The sequence below is a fragment of the Lingula anatina genome, chromosome 6 (assembly GCF_051362555.1).
Source record: "Lingula anatina isolate TDL-2025a chromosome 6, LinAna3.0, whole genome shotgun sequence".
NCBI classification, from domain to species: Eukaryota; Metazoa; Brachiopoda; class Lingulata; order Lingulida; family Lingulidae; genus Lingula; species Lingula anatina.
In genome coordinates this window covers 16,904,592-16,921,816 of record NC_141772.1, presented here as the reverse complement: position 1 = coordinate 16,921,816, position 17,225 = coordinate 16,904,592, and the positions used below count along the sequence as shown (strand labels likewise).

At 33.7% G+C, this 17,225-nt stretch overlaps 3 protein-coding genes across 5 annotated transcripts; 1 reads left to right on the top strand and 2 right to left on the bottom strand.

The window, feature by feature from the left end:
* Positions 1-8,281, bottom strand: LOC106176002 (uncharacterized). Of its 3 annotated transcripts, none has more exons than XM_087014570.1 (16): positions 7,982-8,281; positions 7,087-7,219; positions 6,752-6,909; positions 6,588-6,636; positions 6,343-6,430; positions 5,966-6,069; positions 5,547-5,728; positions 5,215-5,295; positions 4,567-4,724; positions 4,002-4,189; positions 3,643-3,760; positions 2,110-3,430; positions 1,926-1,992; positions 1,513-1,642; positions 1,235-1,293; positions 1-632 (listed from the first exon to the last, which is right to left on the bottom strand). In XM_087014570.1, the coding sequence occupies exons 1-16, from the start codon at positions 8,035-8,037 to the stop codon at positions 483-485; spliced, it is 3,042 nt and encodes a 1,013-aa protein (XP_086870696.1). In that variant the 5' UTR covers positions 8,038-8,281; the 3' UTR covers positions 1-482. The 3 variants fall into 3 exon arrangements, with proteins under 3 accessions (XP_086870696.1, XP_013413661.2, XP_086870697.1); XM_013558207.3 differs by having other exon boundaries at positions 3,643-3,787; positions 7,982-8,280; XM_087014571.1 differs by lacking the exon at positions 1,235-1,293 and having other exon boundaries at positions 3,643-3,787.
* An 84-nt stretch (positions 8,282-8,365) lies between these two features.
* LOC106158822 (uncharacterized) lies at positions 8,366-13,320 on the top strand. The gene is made up of 4 exons (XM_013534927.2): positions 8,366-8,758; positions 9,040-9,153; positions 9,683-9,760; positions 11,196-13,320. Exons 1-4 carry the CDS (start codon positions 8,726-8,728, stop codon positions 11,670-11,672), a joined length of 702 nt encoding a protein of 233 aa, XP_013390381.2. The 5' UTR covers positions 8,366-8,725; the 3' UTR covers positions 11,673-13,320.
* A 519-nt stretch (positions 13,321-13,839) lies between these two features.
* On the bottom strand, positions 13,840-17,195 carry LOC106175998 (large ribosomal subunit protein mL42). The gene is made up of 6 exons (XM_013558202.2): positions 17,080-17,195; positions 16,844-16,904; positions 15,712-15,796; positions 15,495-15,527; positions 15,107-15,228; positions 13,840-14,747 (listed from the first exon to the last, which is right to left on the bottom strand). The coding sequence occupies exons 1-6, from the start codon at positions 17,162-17,164 to the stop codon at positions 14,690-14,692; spliced, it is 444 nt and encodes a 147-aa protein (XP_013413656.2). The 5' UTR covers positions 17,165-17,195; the 3' UTR covers positions 13,840-14,689.
* Positions 17,196-17,225: the final 30 nt, after the last annotated feature.

Genomic DNA, 17,225 nt, shown 5'->3' with positions numbered 1-17,225 from the left:
TAAGAGTTTGCAAATTTTTATATCAACAGTTGCTACTGCAATAATGCAACCATAAGTTTGGTTGAACAATTTTAAAACAGTTACTTTTAATATTGTCCATCTATGCTCAAAATGGGAAGAGAAACAAATGACGCAGGCAAAATTCTAAATTTCAAAGAAATGCCACTTTAACAAAATTATACCAATGTTTAACTAGCACATGTTCAACATTCAATATTCTACAAAAGGGAACTAATAAAACATTTAACACTTAAAACTCCTATAAATATTCTCCACGATCCAATAATGGATCTTGTTCATAAGTGCACTTTTTTGCACAGCTTCGTGAATGTTCAATTAAAAGGGCCTTTTATGCATCAATTAGACCACACACTATACAGTTGCCAATCCTGTTAGTCAATTTTACTCTGATAAGTGTGCTAAATATTTTTACTTCCACCCTACAATATGTCGCTGCACTACCCACTGTCCTATCCCCCCTGTCATTCTCCCTGCCACCCCAGTGTTGCTGCAGGAGTCCCTTGTCTGTGCATGGTGATCTGTTGTCTGACGGCCATGACCTTGGAATCCATCCAGTCATCACATAACTTTCTCTTCTTTGACATATTTTTACGTGGGACACTGGCTTCCATCTGAAAATATTAATCAGTTTTCATTGTAATGAAACAATTTCATTTCAAATCTTCTTAATGATGCAAGTCTGGGCCCAGTTATTTGTAATGAATGTGCACAGTGAATTAACAAAAAGAGGACTTCTTCATATGTAAATTCAGCAGTACTAAATACCCCACATTGTGCCATGTAGAGGATTTTGAAACATTATGTGCCAAGTTGACAGAAATATGGTTTGCATAATCTTGTAAACTGTATAAAAAATTGCTACTCATACAGTTATGGCTCCAGGGTCAATACCAACAATTTTGCAGATGATCCTAACAATTTTGATTAAATATGGGCATTAATCGACCCAAACAGACCAGAAGTAATTTCACTCACCCCTTTGAAGTGTGCATTATTTTTCTATATATGGGTACTTTCTCTCAAAATAATGTTATCTAATTTTTTGTACCGTAGTTGTTCACACTGTGTAAAGGAAAGCAGCTAAGATGACTGCATGTCCCCAATATCATGTACCAATAATATCCCAGAAAAATGTTTTGGTCTGCAATATTTTGGCAGAGCCTAATGTATCAAGTTTTAACTTCTTTGCATTTATGATTTGTTGAAATCTTACTTTGAAAAAGTTGTCCTCTTCAAATCTGTCAGTTTCAAAACAATCCAAAATTTGATATCCTGTAAGCGAGAACATCTTATTCATCATCAATACAGTTATTCTGTAAATAGTCATTTAGACACCATGGACATTTTATAAGTCAAATTCATCCATATTTAATTTCCTATGTCCAAAAATGGGGGAGATTAATAATTAAGTTAACAGAGTTTGTACCAATAATAATAATATGAACAAATTACACTCAATCTGCACAAATGGTGTGAGATCTTAGAACACACCTTTTTCAATGTTTTCACATTCTATCTTCTTGTGAGGTGTCATCTTCTCAGTCTTCACCCTAGGTAACCCCCCCTGAAGGGCTGGTATGACACACAAGATGCCTGGAGAGGACTCAGTGCTGTTACAGCCCTGTTGAATAAGAGAAATGCCCTCAGTATTGTATTAAAAAATATAAGTATTTAGATGGCATTTAAATTCATAATGCCACCACTAAAGATACAGAATAAATAGTAAAATCTAGTACATGCATTTTTGACAGTATTGCTTTACTATGAAACCAGCATTTTGGGAATATAAAAAGAAAACTTTGAAAATGTTTAAAATGAGAAGTTTTTAAAACTTGTTTCAAACATTGTGTAGACTCGACAGTTTAATTGGCAGGATTATGTGCTAATAGCAATATACATCTAACCTGCTCATCAGCAAAGTCATAGACATCTTTAACATTTTGAACTGTTTTTTTCACATTTGCAGCCAGTCTGAAAAATATAATTTTTTTTATTTGGTTAATATGTGGTATTCAGTGTGACAGGCAGTATGAAAATTGAAAACAATGTTATTATACGTCTGCAAAAAATTATTTTTATTTAACTTACAAGGATCTTTTGTCGACGTTTCCATTAGTATTGACAAACAACTTCTTTGTAGACTGGGTTTCTTCTCTGTGTGAGGATTTGTCTGGAGCACCAGTTTTCTCATATTGCATACCATTTTTCTTTGCAAGGGTGTTCACTGCATCTTTGTCATTTACATTATGCAACTCTTGGTTTACATTGATAGACTTGTTGTCTCTCAAGTTTCTTTCAGATAAAGCTGTGTTGTAATTTTGTTGATACTTAGATTTCTTTTGTTTTCTGTCACTTGTTTGGTCCATGGAAACCTCTTGTTGCTTATCTGTGGAATTGACCACCTTGTCAGGAACTACCTCACTGTGGAAGGAGTTTGATGTAATGCCTCTCTGTCTGAGTCTTGAGCCTACAATCAAATGGGAATTTTCCTTTATGATGTCAAGTTCCGACCTCTTCTTCTGTTGATTGCTAGGCTGCTTTACAGGCTTTTTACCCTTGCCTTTAGCTTTTCTGTGTTTGGGACTCCTAGGTGCCAATGATTTCCTATTTTGGGGGTTTTCTAATTTGTCCTGTTCCTCTGACACATTCACAGTGCTGTGTTGGCCCATAGCACTGTTATTAAAGCTCTGAACTGCTGAACTGGTTTTGCTTGTGATGTTGTATTCTTCACCATGTTTTCCTGTGAAACCTGACTGCCTCTGAGGAAGCACTGTGGCCACTGGAGAAAATGTGCTATTCCTTCTAAAGGGGCCTATCATTGTGGTGCCTCTACCTTGTGGCATTGGAGATACAAATGTGGACTGATGTTGTTGAGGCCAGAGTGTGGTTGTACTTGATGATGAGGACAATGTATCTATCCCTGGTGCCTGCATGGGAGGTACTAGTGCAGCCTGCCCTTGTACACTAAATACTGCTCCAGCTCCCTGCATTGGTAGCATGGCACACTGTTGATGGCTGTTGGACATGGCATCTACTGCATGTGCTGGCTGTGGATTCTGTTGCTGGTTCATGCTGGAAACTGTTGCATTGGCTGTTACAGGGACTGTGACATGAGACTGAAATATGGTGGGAATATCCTGGGAAGCAATTGTTGTTCTTGTAGACTGCATTGTTGGAGGTCTGCTGTTATACATCACTTGTTCTTTTGAGAATAAGACACTGTCATGTTGTCTAATGTTATATGAGCCAATGTTGTAGTTATCTGTTGGATGACATGTATCTTCAAGACTTGACGCTATAACATCTTTCCGACGTGTTACAAGCTGCCCTGTAGATGTGTGGACAGGTTTCTGAAGCAGAGTGGACAAGCTACTTGTTTGTCCATGGTCTAATTTTCTATCGTCCACAACTGTAACACAATGAAGAAAACATGTTTACTGTTTATAAAAAAAATACATTTAACAAGGTTAATGCACATTTTTATCTGGTCAATAGGATAGTGCTCTTGGATAAGTTGACTTTGTAATTTTATATTTATTACACTTGAAACTTGTTTAGAACTTCCTATGTAGATATCTTAACTGTTAAAATATAATTGCTAGTCTACACCTTCACCCCTACCTGATTTACTGACTTGATCATGCATATTTTGTTCAAGTCTTCTTATTTCTTCCTTATGTTTCATCTGCATGTCTTGGAGCTTTTTCTCATACCACTGATATTGTAGTTGTTGTTCTTGCTTATGTTGTAAGAGATGTTGATTTAGCTAGAGAGAATAGGGTTTGTTTTGTTTTTTAACAAATACATATTTTCAGAACAATGCTCTGCTCTGCACAATTAAATTGGTCTTTGGTACAAAAAAATGAATGTACTAAAGAATATAATCATGCTAAATAAAAGATGAGTCAAACTTAAACTAACATTAAACAACTACCATAATAACAACTACTGCATTTTATGAGATGGTTAAACAAAGGTACCTTTTCTTGCAAGCTGTTTTTATCTCTTTCTTGGAGATGATGGACTTGATTCATTTGTTCTGTATATTGTCTCTCCTTGTCCAAGTTCATCTGCCTTATTTGCTCCTGAATGTATGACTGGACTTCCAATCTCTGCTGGTTTTGGAGTTCAATCAGTTTCTGCTCTTGCTGTCTTTGGAAAGCCGTGTCTACTTGAGTGTAAATTAAGTGCTGAATAACTCACATGAAATGTAAGCTATTAAGCCCGTATCAAAAACCAATCCATTCCTAAAGTTTTTTTCCTTATGAATATCACAAACCATAAACAATTTTATTGGAGCAAAATGTTAATTCGCATTTCCAATACTTTTGATATCAAAACAATTAAGTAGTTTAAGTTCAAGAAAAATCATGTATATTTTCCAAAATCCAAAAGGAAAGCAATTCTATTAAACTAGCTGATAACTATAAACATAATATATTTATTTGGAAGAATTGAGTTAATAAGAATGACTGTAAGTTGTCTTTGAGTGTGTTTGTGTATTTTTAGAAAAAAATATGAATGAATCTTCCTGTAATACAAAACCTTTTTGTGTTTTTCCTTGCATCTGTTGCACCAACCACTTTTCCAAATCTTGTTTCTGCTGTTCATGTTTGTGCTCCAGTAATTGGCAGTAGGATTCTGTGATCTCTCTCATGTGATGCTCCAGCTGCTTTTGCTGTGAATCTAGCTCTTGAGTGACTCTGTAAGGGTAAGCCGAAACTATTTTATTTACATTTCTGTATTTACTTTTATACACAAAGCTGAAAACTGATTTTAATATACATATTATATACTATAGCAATCTGTTTGGTATTTTATCTGCTTCCAATGGGTGTTTTGTGTGGATGGCATGCAGCTGGAATAATCATGACATTTTTGACTACTTATATATGGGCACTAATTATTAAATGCCATTACAGGTAATCAGAGATAATGGAAGATTTAACATTTAGTGACAGCCAAGTTCAATCAGACCTTATTTAAAGAGGGAGGAAAGACAAAATAATAATAATAATAATAATAATAAATAATGACCTTAAAATTTCACCAAATTTGTTTTTACAGTGTAAACTGTTATAATTTCAAATATGTTACAAAGTAAATTTTTTATTTCACATATCCAAAAAATTGAATATTTATTTTTTGAATATTGAATATTTATCACTTGATACAGATGAAGTTATTTTTTACTTGTGTTCCAATTCTTTGATTTGTTTTCTGCTCTCACTCCTAAGCTGCTGGTGCTGCTTTTCTTGTCCTTCAGTTTGATCCCTGTCAACAAGAAAAGTTACATTTCTGCTATTTAAAAAAATGTGATACTGATTACCATAACAATTCATGTCCTTTTTTATATCATGAGTCTTCATTCCAAGTTTAATCTACACCAATCCAATATCAGTACATTAAAAACTGATTTTATTACTCACTAATTGCCTACTGCTTCAGCTCATAAATTTAATAACGTTGGCACTATAAGCAACGAGTACCACAATATATATATATATATTTTTTTTTTTCATTACTTCCGTCTTTTAGTCTGTTCCTCAATATGCTGTACTTGTGCCTGATGTAGCTGATGTATCTGCTGTCTGTTTAATTCTTGCTGCTCAGCATATGTCTGTTTTAAAGAGGCAACAATTTTTTCCTCCTTCTGTAGTCTCAGTTTTTCTAGGTCATTTTGCAATTGTGAGATCATTGCATCTTTCTATAATACAAAATATTATCATGAAATGTGGCAAATAGACCTTTTTGACTGTGTCATATTTACAATAAATTTATTATTGTGGCTGATAATTATAGTTACCACTGAAAGCAGCTGTGAGTAACTACTGAGGTAAAGAAAAAACACAAAGAAAATATAATTACTGAAATGCCATTCTATATACCACAAACTTTAATTTTTCAGAACTATAACAGACTGCTAATGCTTTAAAATATGTACAGCAGTGAGACTCTTTTCCATGTCCTTCAGTTTTTCCTTGTCTTGTTCTCTTTCTTCCAGCACTTTCAGTAGTTTTTCGTAGTTCTTGTTCATATCTGTTTTGACTAATAAAAAATAATATTTTTTGTTAAAGATATTTCAAATGTGTGCTATCAGGGATTCAGTCACAAAAATTTGTAGTGTAATATTACTTCATGGCTAATAAAGTTTCATTTGTGTTAAATAAATAGGAAGATTATATACCTTTCTTTCAAATTTCTAAATATTTACATATTTTGGATTATACTATGTTATTTCTATAAATCAACTCCCCTCATGGTTTTATACATCAGATTGACACATTAAAAATATTATCATTTTATTCTCATTATGCTCACTTTTTTCTAACATATCTGTCACCTTTTCATCATTTGTTCTGATGCCTTTGTGGATGTCCTTTTTCATGGAAGCTACTGTTCCAGTAACCTGAAGAAAAATGGTTGTTAATTACTTCTTCTTTTGTGACACAATTTAAAATTCTTAATTTTTTTACATGAATATTAAATTTGTGTAATATCAGACATTATTATTATGAACGTGCTGGCAAACTTTCTTACATTTTCATAGATCGATTTTAACTTACTTCTTGAGTGCATTCTCTGACTGTTGTTACGATAGAATCCAACAGGTCTCTGTAAAAATAAAAAACTATCTAAACAGTTTCTCTTAAATTTTGTTACAAGATATTTTTGTTACGCTGATTATATAATTTTTGACATTTATTCCATATGTTTTATTTTGACCAACCTTTCATCTCTGTCTCTGGCCTTTGCCTTGTTAATTTGCAACTGCTGCTGGTAGTTTATCTTCCCTGGAGCTTGTGCACTGCTTCTGTATGGATTGTTTTCATTACTGAACAGAGGGCTCATAGCTTTATACTTCTGATAAAAATTTGACCCAGGAGACTGAAAAGAAAATAAAGATAAAACTGATGAACAATAATTACTTTTGTCATAAAACCTATAGGGCCTACATTATAAAATCATAACTTTTAAAAACATGTTAACATCACAGGAGTATGTTAGGCTATAGTGACTGTTGAAATATTTTTCATATTGAACTGATGTACCACAAGCTAGTACCTCACTTCCTTGTGGGACAAATTGCTGGGAATATTCCTGTGATCCACTTCTCTGAGAGTACAGGTATTGAGAATTACTACTTGAACTAAAAGCCGAATCATTATTGCAGTCATATCTGTTGCCAAGAAGTTGACTGAAAATAGATGCAATGGTATCAATCTGTTGACTAAGAGGCACTTGACACATTTAAAAATAAAAAATAATAATAATACACAATGAAATAAATGAAATTTAAAAAAATAAATATGATTAATATGAAGGTATATGTAAAAACTTACAATAATATCAGAAATATTAAGTCATGTATGTTTCAGTCTACAAATACATTGAAGATTTGTTATGCTTAAATATTAAGTAAAGTAGTATATACTGGCAATTCTACTGCATTTTTCCATTCTAAATCATGTTTAACCAGTGTTTCACTACTGTTTCTATCATTATCAAATAACACAGTTGCAGACAGTGTTAGAAATTAAGGCTGGACCGTCTGCCAGGGGCAGACAACTTTCAGAACGGGCCAAGAAGTTTTCCCACCCGGCAGACATTCAGTCCAGCTATTTTTCATGATGGCTGGACCTTCAGTCCAGCGACTAATTTTCCTTAGTGGCAAACACTGGTTGCAGAGCATAATGATTGATCAAGTAAAGAGACAACAGGCCATCATTTACCATTTTTCTTGCTTTATAATAATAATTTCTTACTTTATAATAATTTCTTGCTTAATAAAGATATGAAAAGTTTAGAAGAAATTAAAAGAGAGGGAAACACGGGAAGTGGACGCAAAGTTAAAATGATCATATATTTTCAATTAAAGTAAAAATTAAGCGCTTTCACTTATGTTTATCTAATTTTCAAAACTTTGTTATGCAGAGCAAATTCTTAAATACTAACTTACCCTGGATTTGTCACGTACAGATCCTTCGTGCTGGCTTGATTTGCAGAACTAAACATGACCTTTTAACTTTTAAAATTTGTAAAAATCCCGATTGTCGTTCACATGACTTGGAATTAAAAATATTCGTAAATCCGTTTAAATAATAGCAACTTTTCGGCCTATACAATGTAAAAAGTCGCACGAATTAATCCATACAAATACCAGATATGGTGAAAAGATAGTCACCAAATGAAGCAGAAATTTAAAATATGTGCTGTTTGACACAAGACTTAGGTGTCAGTCACCACTGTGTCAAGCAGACGAACGATGTGCTAAAAAAATAAAGAATGTCATATATCAAGAATAAAAAAAAAAAAATAACAAGCATATGAATTATATAGCGTACGGTATTTATCGAATTCGTATAAATAAATATATTCATTTCATAAATTATGAATTTGATTAATATTCAACGTAGTCTAAAAATATGATGAAAGATTGCGTTCCGCACGCTCGTGTATTTCCTTGTCACTATGTGCCTGACCTCTGACCTATGACCCCTGTAAGCGTGTATTTTCACTTCCGTGTAAACAGGTGATTGAAGTGGTTGGATACGGTAAACAATCCACCTGTATAGCCGATGAATTGAAGCTATATTTCACCTAGAGATCCATGACTTTCAATTGTTATGCCAGGTCCATGTGTTGACTAGTTTGTATTTCGTTTTTATAGAACATGTATCTTCGATAGGATATTTAGAGAATTATGGCAAATTTGAAACTAATTGAGGGAACATGGGTAAGTACCAAGTTTGCGATACAGTGAAATTTGTGATACGTTTGCTGGCAGATCTTTGTTTTATCTAAGAGAATTGATTCCTACGATAAGATTGAACTATGCTGCTTAATATCCACTTACCACATTCATTTTGTATTATGAAATAATGTTAAAGTTTATCCCCTCACTACAGTGTCAATGAAAGTAATATCCTTGCTTTATTATATATTGTTTGATGTAAGTTTTGAATTAAAAACTATCACTGGCAGTAGTAAATCAGTATCTTTACTGATCTTTTGCAGTTTCCTACTGGCTACTATGGGCATTTTCGCAGTAAATCTAGGAACGATTATATAAATGAATTCCGTTATTTGGCAAAACCGTCACCACCGAAGAAGTTCATAAAGCGCTCAGGGGTAAGTCTTAACAGATTACTTGTTATTATTTTATATTGAGGCCCAAAATGCCCATTTGGCATCTTACAGGACCTCATACAAAATCTAAATTATGATTTGCACAAATGTTTTTATTTCTTATAATAAAGTACCCAGTATCACATTCCAAACAACCCTCACCCTGATGAAATTCCTACGTACAGTATGTGTTCCTGTAATGGACTTGTATGGACCAATACAATGTCATTAGTTAAGGTTGCAGTCAATCATTAATCCTTGTATTATTTTCATTACCATTTTACCACAAAGTATATTATATGAAAACATAACTGACTAAAAAATATTTAAAATCGTGTAAAAGTTTGTTTTATTTATTTATTTATTATAAGAATCAAGAATTATATCACTTCATATTTGGTACTGGTCAACACACTGAAAGCTGGTTGCATTTTCAACAATTAAGCAGAATTATCCAAAGTCACTTTCAGCACAGTAAGGGATAAATTTCAATTAAATTCATCATTATTTTCTATCAATTTTTTTGTTCCAGGAAAATGTGGCAAGGCATGTGTTTTCTCATCACGACAACAGAGAAGCTTTCCTAAATGATGCTTTATATTTTGAACAGGTAAGTTGCTGTATAGCCTGAGAACATAGTCAGTGCTCCAACACTCTTATTTTATAATATTTTGACCTCAAAAGTAGCGGACCTCCTGAGCTGTAGCTTGGGTTCTCCATTTCACTTCTTATTAAGGCCTTCAAGTTAAAACCTTTGAGTTTATTTTAATAAAAACAAACGCTTAAAAGTGCAAAGATGTCGAATACTTGTCATAATTAACAAAGAAGTACATTTCTTCTGAAGTAACATAGATCATTATTCTTTCTCCCTCCTTTTATAATGATTTTAATACACAGATAATCATTGGTTAGCTATCAATTTTTAACAGTTACTATATGAGCCTCATCAACTTCTGAGTACAAAAATACTAGAATAAGATCCACATTATTTTATTTTGGAGATAAAAAATAGTATTTCTTCATATACTACTAGGGTTTCGTAGCATTTAGTATTAGATTAGGAAAAGATATCATTGTGCTTAAAATACACCAGAACAGCTTTTCAAGTAAAGCATAATAATTTCTTTGGTTATGAAAGTGGTTGACTTCATGCAGTACAGATTTTTCCTAACAAGTCTGGTCTGACTCAGTGCAATGCAGATACTGTATTATTGTTCAAGGCACAAAAAAGCAGGCCATTATTAAGCCTTTTGTATTTTCTCTTTTAATAAAAGTATTCATAGCAAACAAATCAGTTCAGGATTAACAAATGATATCCCCTGTGTTTGATGTTTTTGTGAAGAGTAAGGTTACCCCTTCACCTCTGAGTATTTACAATTTTGTAGGCACAAAGGATTGCACCAACATTGTGCTTAAAATGTATGTAGGTACACAGAAGCAGCACATATACAGACAAAGCAAATTCCTTTTCGATTACAGCTGAGCTCTTATCGACTCCATTATTTGTACTGGTTTGTGAAAAAAACAATTTTTTTCAACTGAAATGATATACTTGGCAACACACACACAGTGCACAAATACAAGAAATTTAATTAGTGGTAGTGGATTAGTCAGGCACATTTTATTTTATCAGAGAAAGGAAATTATAAAATAGACCTATATCCATTAAAGGCATATCTTTGTTCAACATTTTCTTTTAACTTCACCAAAACATTGCTTATTTATGATGCAATGCAGGCTTACACACAGAAATTTTAGAATTCCTGCTGCCAAGATGACCTTTTCAAAGTACAAAATTAAAACAATAAAAATGACAATATAATCAATTATACAGCCATTATTTGAAAGTATAGCACGATAAATGAATTACATACATATGGGTATAAATACCAATATTCAGCCTCTGGCAGGCATCAGAGCCACATAAAGTCTACTGTTACCCGTTTTATGATGGGCAAATGTGTTGGCGGAATCCTCTCAGACATAACTTTTATATTTTTAAAGTTGCATCACCAATGAGATTTAATATATTTTTCTTATTTCAGGGTCTTGGCAGACGCCGTGTTAAAACCCCATACGTGAGCACATTCAAACCAGATCTGATCACATGGATGCCACACAAGAAAGAGCTAGATCGCTCAGAGCCACACGTGTCCACTTATAAACTCAATTACAATGTCCATGCCAATGCAAGGGAGCAGCTTTTCATAAAAAGACCCAAATCCTCTTTTGATCCTGACTTTAAAGCCACTACAACATATCGTTATGCCCATGGCAAGGACAACCCTAACAGAGATACATTGTGTGCAATGAATAACCAAATTTTACTTACAACAGGACAGAGACAGTTAAGACCACACACTGCAAAAGCTAGGGAGACTGTGGCCTCATGTATGAGCTGGAATGTAGCCCCCACTACAACCAGGCGGATTCCTCAAGCCACAGCGACATATCCTCCAGCTACCTGCACTCCAGCTTCCACACAGGTGTCTCTTCCAGGTGCAACAATGGTGGTGCAGTGAAAACACCCTGCTTTAGTCATTTTTTTTTTAAATGGGGTTCAGTACACTTCACATATAACTCTTCTCCTTATAAATCAAATTGTGGTTTTATTGTAAGAAATTTTGTAGAAAGCATTTTTTTCTCTTTGGCTTGAAATTATGAAATTGGGATAACTTTGGTGTAATTTAAACAAATTTTCCAGTCCTCAATGTCTTGAGTTATGCAGGGTCTTCTGTATCACAGGTTCACTGCTTAGGTTCAATTATTCAATGAAATAACCGGATACTGCAATACGGCAGAAGAAAGGGTATTATTCCAGCCAGTCTGTGAAAAAAGATTGTTAATGCACAAAGAGATCAAACAGAAATTTATTGAATGGTTATTTCTCTGTAATTTTGAAAGGGACATGATTCTCAGGGGACACTGCGTCTAGATTAACAGATAAAGACCAATTCAAAATAAGGAGAATTATTCACCATATAGATTACTTAGGTTTACAATTTTAATATATCTGTACTGGGTATTCCACGTGTCAGGTAAAAAAAGTTCACTGACATTCAAATCACAAGGGCTCATAATTCAAGGATTCTTGAAATCCAAGTCATTATCAAGAACAAAATTCTAAAACATTCCATGTTTACTGTAGGTGCTCATGTAAGTTTTTGGAAAGTCCAGTTTCATGTCAGTCTCTTTACATTAAAACCATGTAATTATACAACTTTTTGAAGTAATCTAACATTAATAGGTCAATTCTGGAAAAATGTAATTTTCAAAGCACAGAGTCTAGGTTAATTCAATGCAACCGAGAAAAGCTGAACTCTAACAGGAAATGGAGGAATTGATTTTGCAGGAGAAAACAGAATTAAGTCTCAGTTATGGACTGCTTATTTATGCTCAGCATTCAGTATTGTATAATCAAGGCATTAAATGATCATGCCATAGAAAATTGGAAGACTGCCCTGTTTTTAGCAATTACCAGTGTATTATTATCCTCTATTTAAGAACTTCACTCAGAATATAATGCATGAAATTGCTGTTGTTTCACTCGATCCTTTGACATACTTAAGTAGTATGAAAGTTACGAACAGTGTATAGAAGTGCAGGATGTGTTTTTCAGCTAAGTAAATATTTTTTTTACAGTAAAGAAAAGCTAATCTTTTCATTTACTCTCATTTTTATAGAGGTGCCATAAAAGTATTAACATTTCCAGCCACGGTGAGGCAAGAATTATGTTATAAGTAAGTAGCAACTGTTGCTAGGTTGCCTCTAACAATAACTTAACTGCTTAATAATTATGCAGGACTAAGTACACATGTATTGAAAGATTATCTCATCATTAATTAATCTTACGCTGTATTATATTGATAATCAATGTGCTTTACATCCAAGGGTAGTATACCACTGAGCATGGTGTAGTTCTAAAATGAAATGAATTGAAATATTTTAGTTTAGAAGTGTTCAATTCAAACGTCAATCAAAAGATTCAATAAAATAAATTAATCTCTTCAACACTGATAATTCTAACTTCACTCCAATTGTAATTCTGAATTAATCTTTAGCTTCTTCAGCATTTAAAAACATTTTCTTTCAATGCTTGTTCCAACATACTATTTAAGGCAGCTTCATTATTGCTGTTTATATGTTTTTGTTGTTAGTATATATATATATATATATATATATATATATATATATATATATATATATATATATATATATATAAAATTTTTGAAAAACAAGGTTACACTTTGTAAACCCTAGGTAAAGATATTGAAGTATATGTGCTTTCTCCGGCAACTAGTCTTGTTTACTCCTTCATTTATCCAACAGGTTTATGGATAACAGATGACCAAGTTTATCCTATTGTTCTTAATCTACCTGGTTATATGAATTTACATCAGTCAGTGTAATTTCTGTGTTGTTTAATATTTATGTAGTCATGGACAATTTGTGTGACTGTGATTGTCGATTTTTATACTAACATTTAAATTATCATAGGTATGTTTTTTCCTTGAAAAGAAGAAAAACATCTGCAGAGTTGGGTGAATGCATTATTTGCTGCAAAAGTTACCTCATGTCTACACCAACAATGTCAGATTTTAAAATGTCAGTGTGTTACCACCACTAACATGACTAGGCAATAATAATACATTAGAGTGACAAAAAGTATATTAACAAATAATAACTTCGTTGTTCAATAAAAATAATTTTAATACAAAAAAGAGATTACATTTGTCTTATATTCCATTTTCATAAGTAACTGTTGTTGTCCAATATCCAAAATGAGTTTGTGCCACCATTTATGACATATTGTTAAAGTTGGAACCCAAAAAGGTGATGTAAAAAATTTATTTTAATGGCTGTCACTTTGAATGCAAAGTACATTTTGGAAGTTGCCTATGAGACCCATATTCCTGAACTTAAAAAAAATGAAGATTGACATCAAAGTGCTTCTCTCAATCTTAATAAGTTGATAATTTGAACATCATCACTTCAAAGTTACGTGTTAAAATTCTCCTGTCTGTATGTCAATTGTAACCTCACTCAAAGTTAGTGCACTTACCAATAAGTGAGAAATGAAAAAGCCATTTCTCAAAAGAAAATAGCACAGCCATTAATGCTGGAACCAGGATATTTCCACCCTCCGTTTCCCCTTTTCTTTCACTAATTATGAACTTACTTTACATATGTGAAAACCCTGTTCAGAGGGTCTCAGAGAGTGCGATTTCTTCTTTTCTTTGATGCTGGGGGTGGATGGGTAGATAAACAAGCCTATCTTTGGAAAAGGAAAGGCACAGCTTCTAATAACCCCTAAGGATCTGCCCATGATTGCATTCTATATTACACTGACATCACGTTCTGTCCACCTGCCCTTGTTCCAATCCATCTTCATACACACGCCCTTTTTACAGAGGCAGACTTCACAAATCACATCCCTTTATGAATGTTTCCACTGCCTTTTTGTGTTCCCCTGTCTATGAAATTTTAAATATACCATCTTTTTTGATCAGTAAACACCAAGGTGTAGGACCTGTCTCTCTTACATACCATCCCTGTCTCGAGGAGGGTTTGGTTTTCTATATTTATATTTCCCTGGCCTGAAATTCATGCAAGTAAAATGATTAGCACTGCCATGATAACAGACATTTGAAATGCATATAACTGATTTTACACTAAAAATACACCCCAATCTCCCAATAAATAAAAAAATTAATTAAAATTAATTTAAAAAACTCATTTCCTTTTTTTGAATTTATTCAGGAAGAACAATTTTATACTTGCTTGCAATTTTTTTCCTGCCACATCGAATCATTTTATTTCATTTATTTGCCAAGTCATTTTTATTATACATCATAAACAGAATTTATTGGGGATAATTGTATTTGGAAAAAAAAAAAAAAAAACTGAAATGTGGACAGGCCCTGGTTCAGGTTGAAAAGATCTAATGCTACATTACCTAGGTCTGAACTCCCATCTGTAGGTATAAAACATCTCAGACAGTTCCCGTGTTGTAGGACCAGAGGGACGCTGTCTCTTGTGGTAATCCCAACGATACTGAACTTTGAGGGCAGAGTCACCCTGGAAAGAAGAATTAAGAATTAGGTAGAATTAGAGTATTTCTCTGACAAATAAATAGAACTTTTCAACTTTGAGTAAAAAGAGTTCATCTTATTCTGAATCTGAGGATTGTTATTTATTATGTTTATGATTTTTTTATCATGAAAATACATTGATAAGCCGAGATATCAATACAATTTTTTTTGCTTTTAAAGAATTTACTTCTACACTGATTCCCAGGCTAAAACCAATCAACAACAAATAATACTAAACAAATAATGAAATACCTCTCTAACTGCTTCTTCAAATCTTGGTACGGGCTAAATTAAAAGACAACAACAAAAATATTTAAATTATTTTCAAACCTTTTTATAACAATTTTGAACAGATCTCATATCTTAGGAAAGAATCAAACACTTCATACTAAATAAATTTTGGCATAAACGTAAAATTATATATCAATAATTGATGATTATAATATCTTAGCAATTAAATAAAAGTTACCTTTGTACTTTCATAGGGAAATTTCTTTGGTGGGTGCCAGCATAAAAATGTGCTGCCATCACTGGATAAAGCTATGGCTGGGTTGCTATAGCAAAGAAAAAATAACACTTCGAGATAAAACAAGGCCATCTAACCATGTCGTGTGAGCCATGAATGTCAATTACACAAACATGTAATCAGCACATGCTGGGATTTACTGCAAGTGACCCAATCTGGTTATTTACAATAACCTATCAAACACTAGGACCAAGTTCCATGCAATAGCACTCACAATAGCATTTTCTGATTATACAGACTATTTGTGCCAGCGCTTAAAAGAAATGGCTGAGTGCAGCGTGCTGAGGTGAGAGGTACACAGAAGTTTAATTGAGAGCCCCTGCATTACGCTGAATGTGCTACAAATGTAACTGGCCATTATTTTAGTTATGTGCACCTCTATCTCTCAGCTGATATTTCATGCATTATTTCACATATATTAATGCCAGCCAAGAATAGCCAGTTGCCAGTGTGGCAGCCGACCCAATGACAATTAAACTAGTTGTGCCGATTTGTTAAGTTGATTCAGCAATTTTAATTACCTAGTAATATATTTCACTTTCATATATTTCTATTTTGTTGGAAATGACCTTTTTCTGTGTTTATTTTATATATATGTAGCGATTTGGGGTGAGTGCAGAAAAATCACGGACCAGAACAGGAATCGAACCCGGGACCCCTCGCTTACAGGGCGAGTGCTCTTACCTACTGAGCTACCCGGCCGGTTCTACCTGCCCCTGGCACTACACTCCTCCCCCCCAAATGCCAAAAGACGCGAGCCCTATCTCGCAACACTGCTGCCACCATTGTAGCGATTTGGGGTGAGTGCAGAAAAATCACCAACCAGACCAGGAATCGAACCCGGGACCCGCGCTTACAGGGCGAGTGCTCTTACCTACTGAGCTACCCAGCTGGTTCTACCTGCCCCTGGCAGTACATATATATATATATATATATATATATATATTTTTTTTTTTTTTTTTTGGTGTGTGTGTGTGTGTGTGTGTGTGTGTATTGCGCAGCCTGTATTGCACATTTCAGTCTAACCGCATAATCAGACCAGGGAAATAATAATAAAAAGCCTCTCATGTCATACCTTGAATTATTGTCATTTTCTGCTGAAGAAGACTTTTGGCGAGCAGTGTGATGCTGATTACCTGGAAGAAAAGTGAAGATAATGTAGATTTTGGGCAATTTAAAATAGATAATCTTAAAATTGGAATGTATCAACATTTATAACAAGATGTGTACATACATTTGACAATATGATTTACTAGTCGTAAGATTGATTTGAAGTATTTTGACAAATCTCAAGTTAAATACACTCCTTACTTTTGGCACTACACATAATCACCCCACAAAACGGACTTAAGTTGGGTGAAGCCAGAAAACGTGACAATTTTGTGCAAGTCGCCATCTTGATACACAGTCGTGAGTAAGCGCTTATATAAAAACAATGTCATACTGAAGAATTGTAG

Bases quoted from the DNA above. Each gene is read 5' to 3' on its own strand.
- LOC106175998 (XM_013558202.2), bottom strand. From the start codon at position 17,164: ATGGCGACTTGCACAAAATTGTCACGTTTTCTGGCTTCACCCAACTTA. The intron at 15,528-15,711 runs GTAACTTTTATT...CTTTTAATTTAG, and splicing joins TTCCCTATGAAAGTACAAAG to CCCGTACCAAGATTTGAAGA. The intron at 15,229-15,494 runs GTATTTCATTAT...TCTTCTTTCCAG, and splicing joins TTGAAGAAGCAGTTAGAGAG to GGTGACTCTGCCCTCAAAGT.
- LOC106158822 (XM_013534927.2), top strand. From the start codon at position 8,726: ATGGCAAATTTGAAACTAATTGAGGGAACATGG. The intron at 9,154-9,682 runs GTAAGTCTTAAC...TTTTTGTTCCAG, and splicing joins AGTTCATAAAGCGCTCAGGG to GAAAATGTGGCAAGGCATGT. The intron at 9,761-11,195 runs GTAAGTTGCTGT...TTCTTATTTCAG, and splicing joins ATGCTTTATATTTTGAACAG to GGTCTTGGCAGACGCCGTGT.
- LOC106176002 (XM_013558207.3), bottom strand. From the start codon at position 8,037: ATGTTTAGTTCTGCAAATCAAGCCAGCACGAAGGATCTGTACGTGACA. The intron at 4,190-4,566 runs GTTTTGTATTAC...ACACTCAAGTAG, and splicing joins GCAAGGAAAAACACAAAAAG to ACACGGCTTTCCAAAGACAG. The intron at 633-1,234 runs GTAAGATTTCAA...TAATATTTTCAG, and splicing joins AAGAGGACAACTTTTTCAAA to ATGGAAGCCAGTGTCCCACG.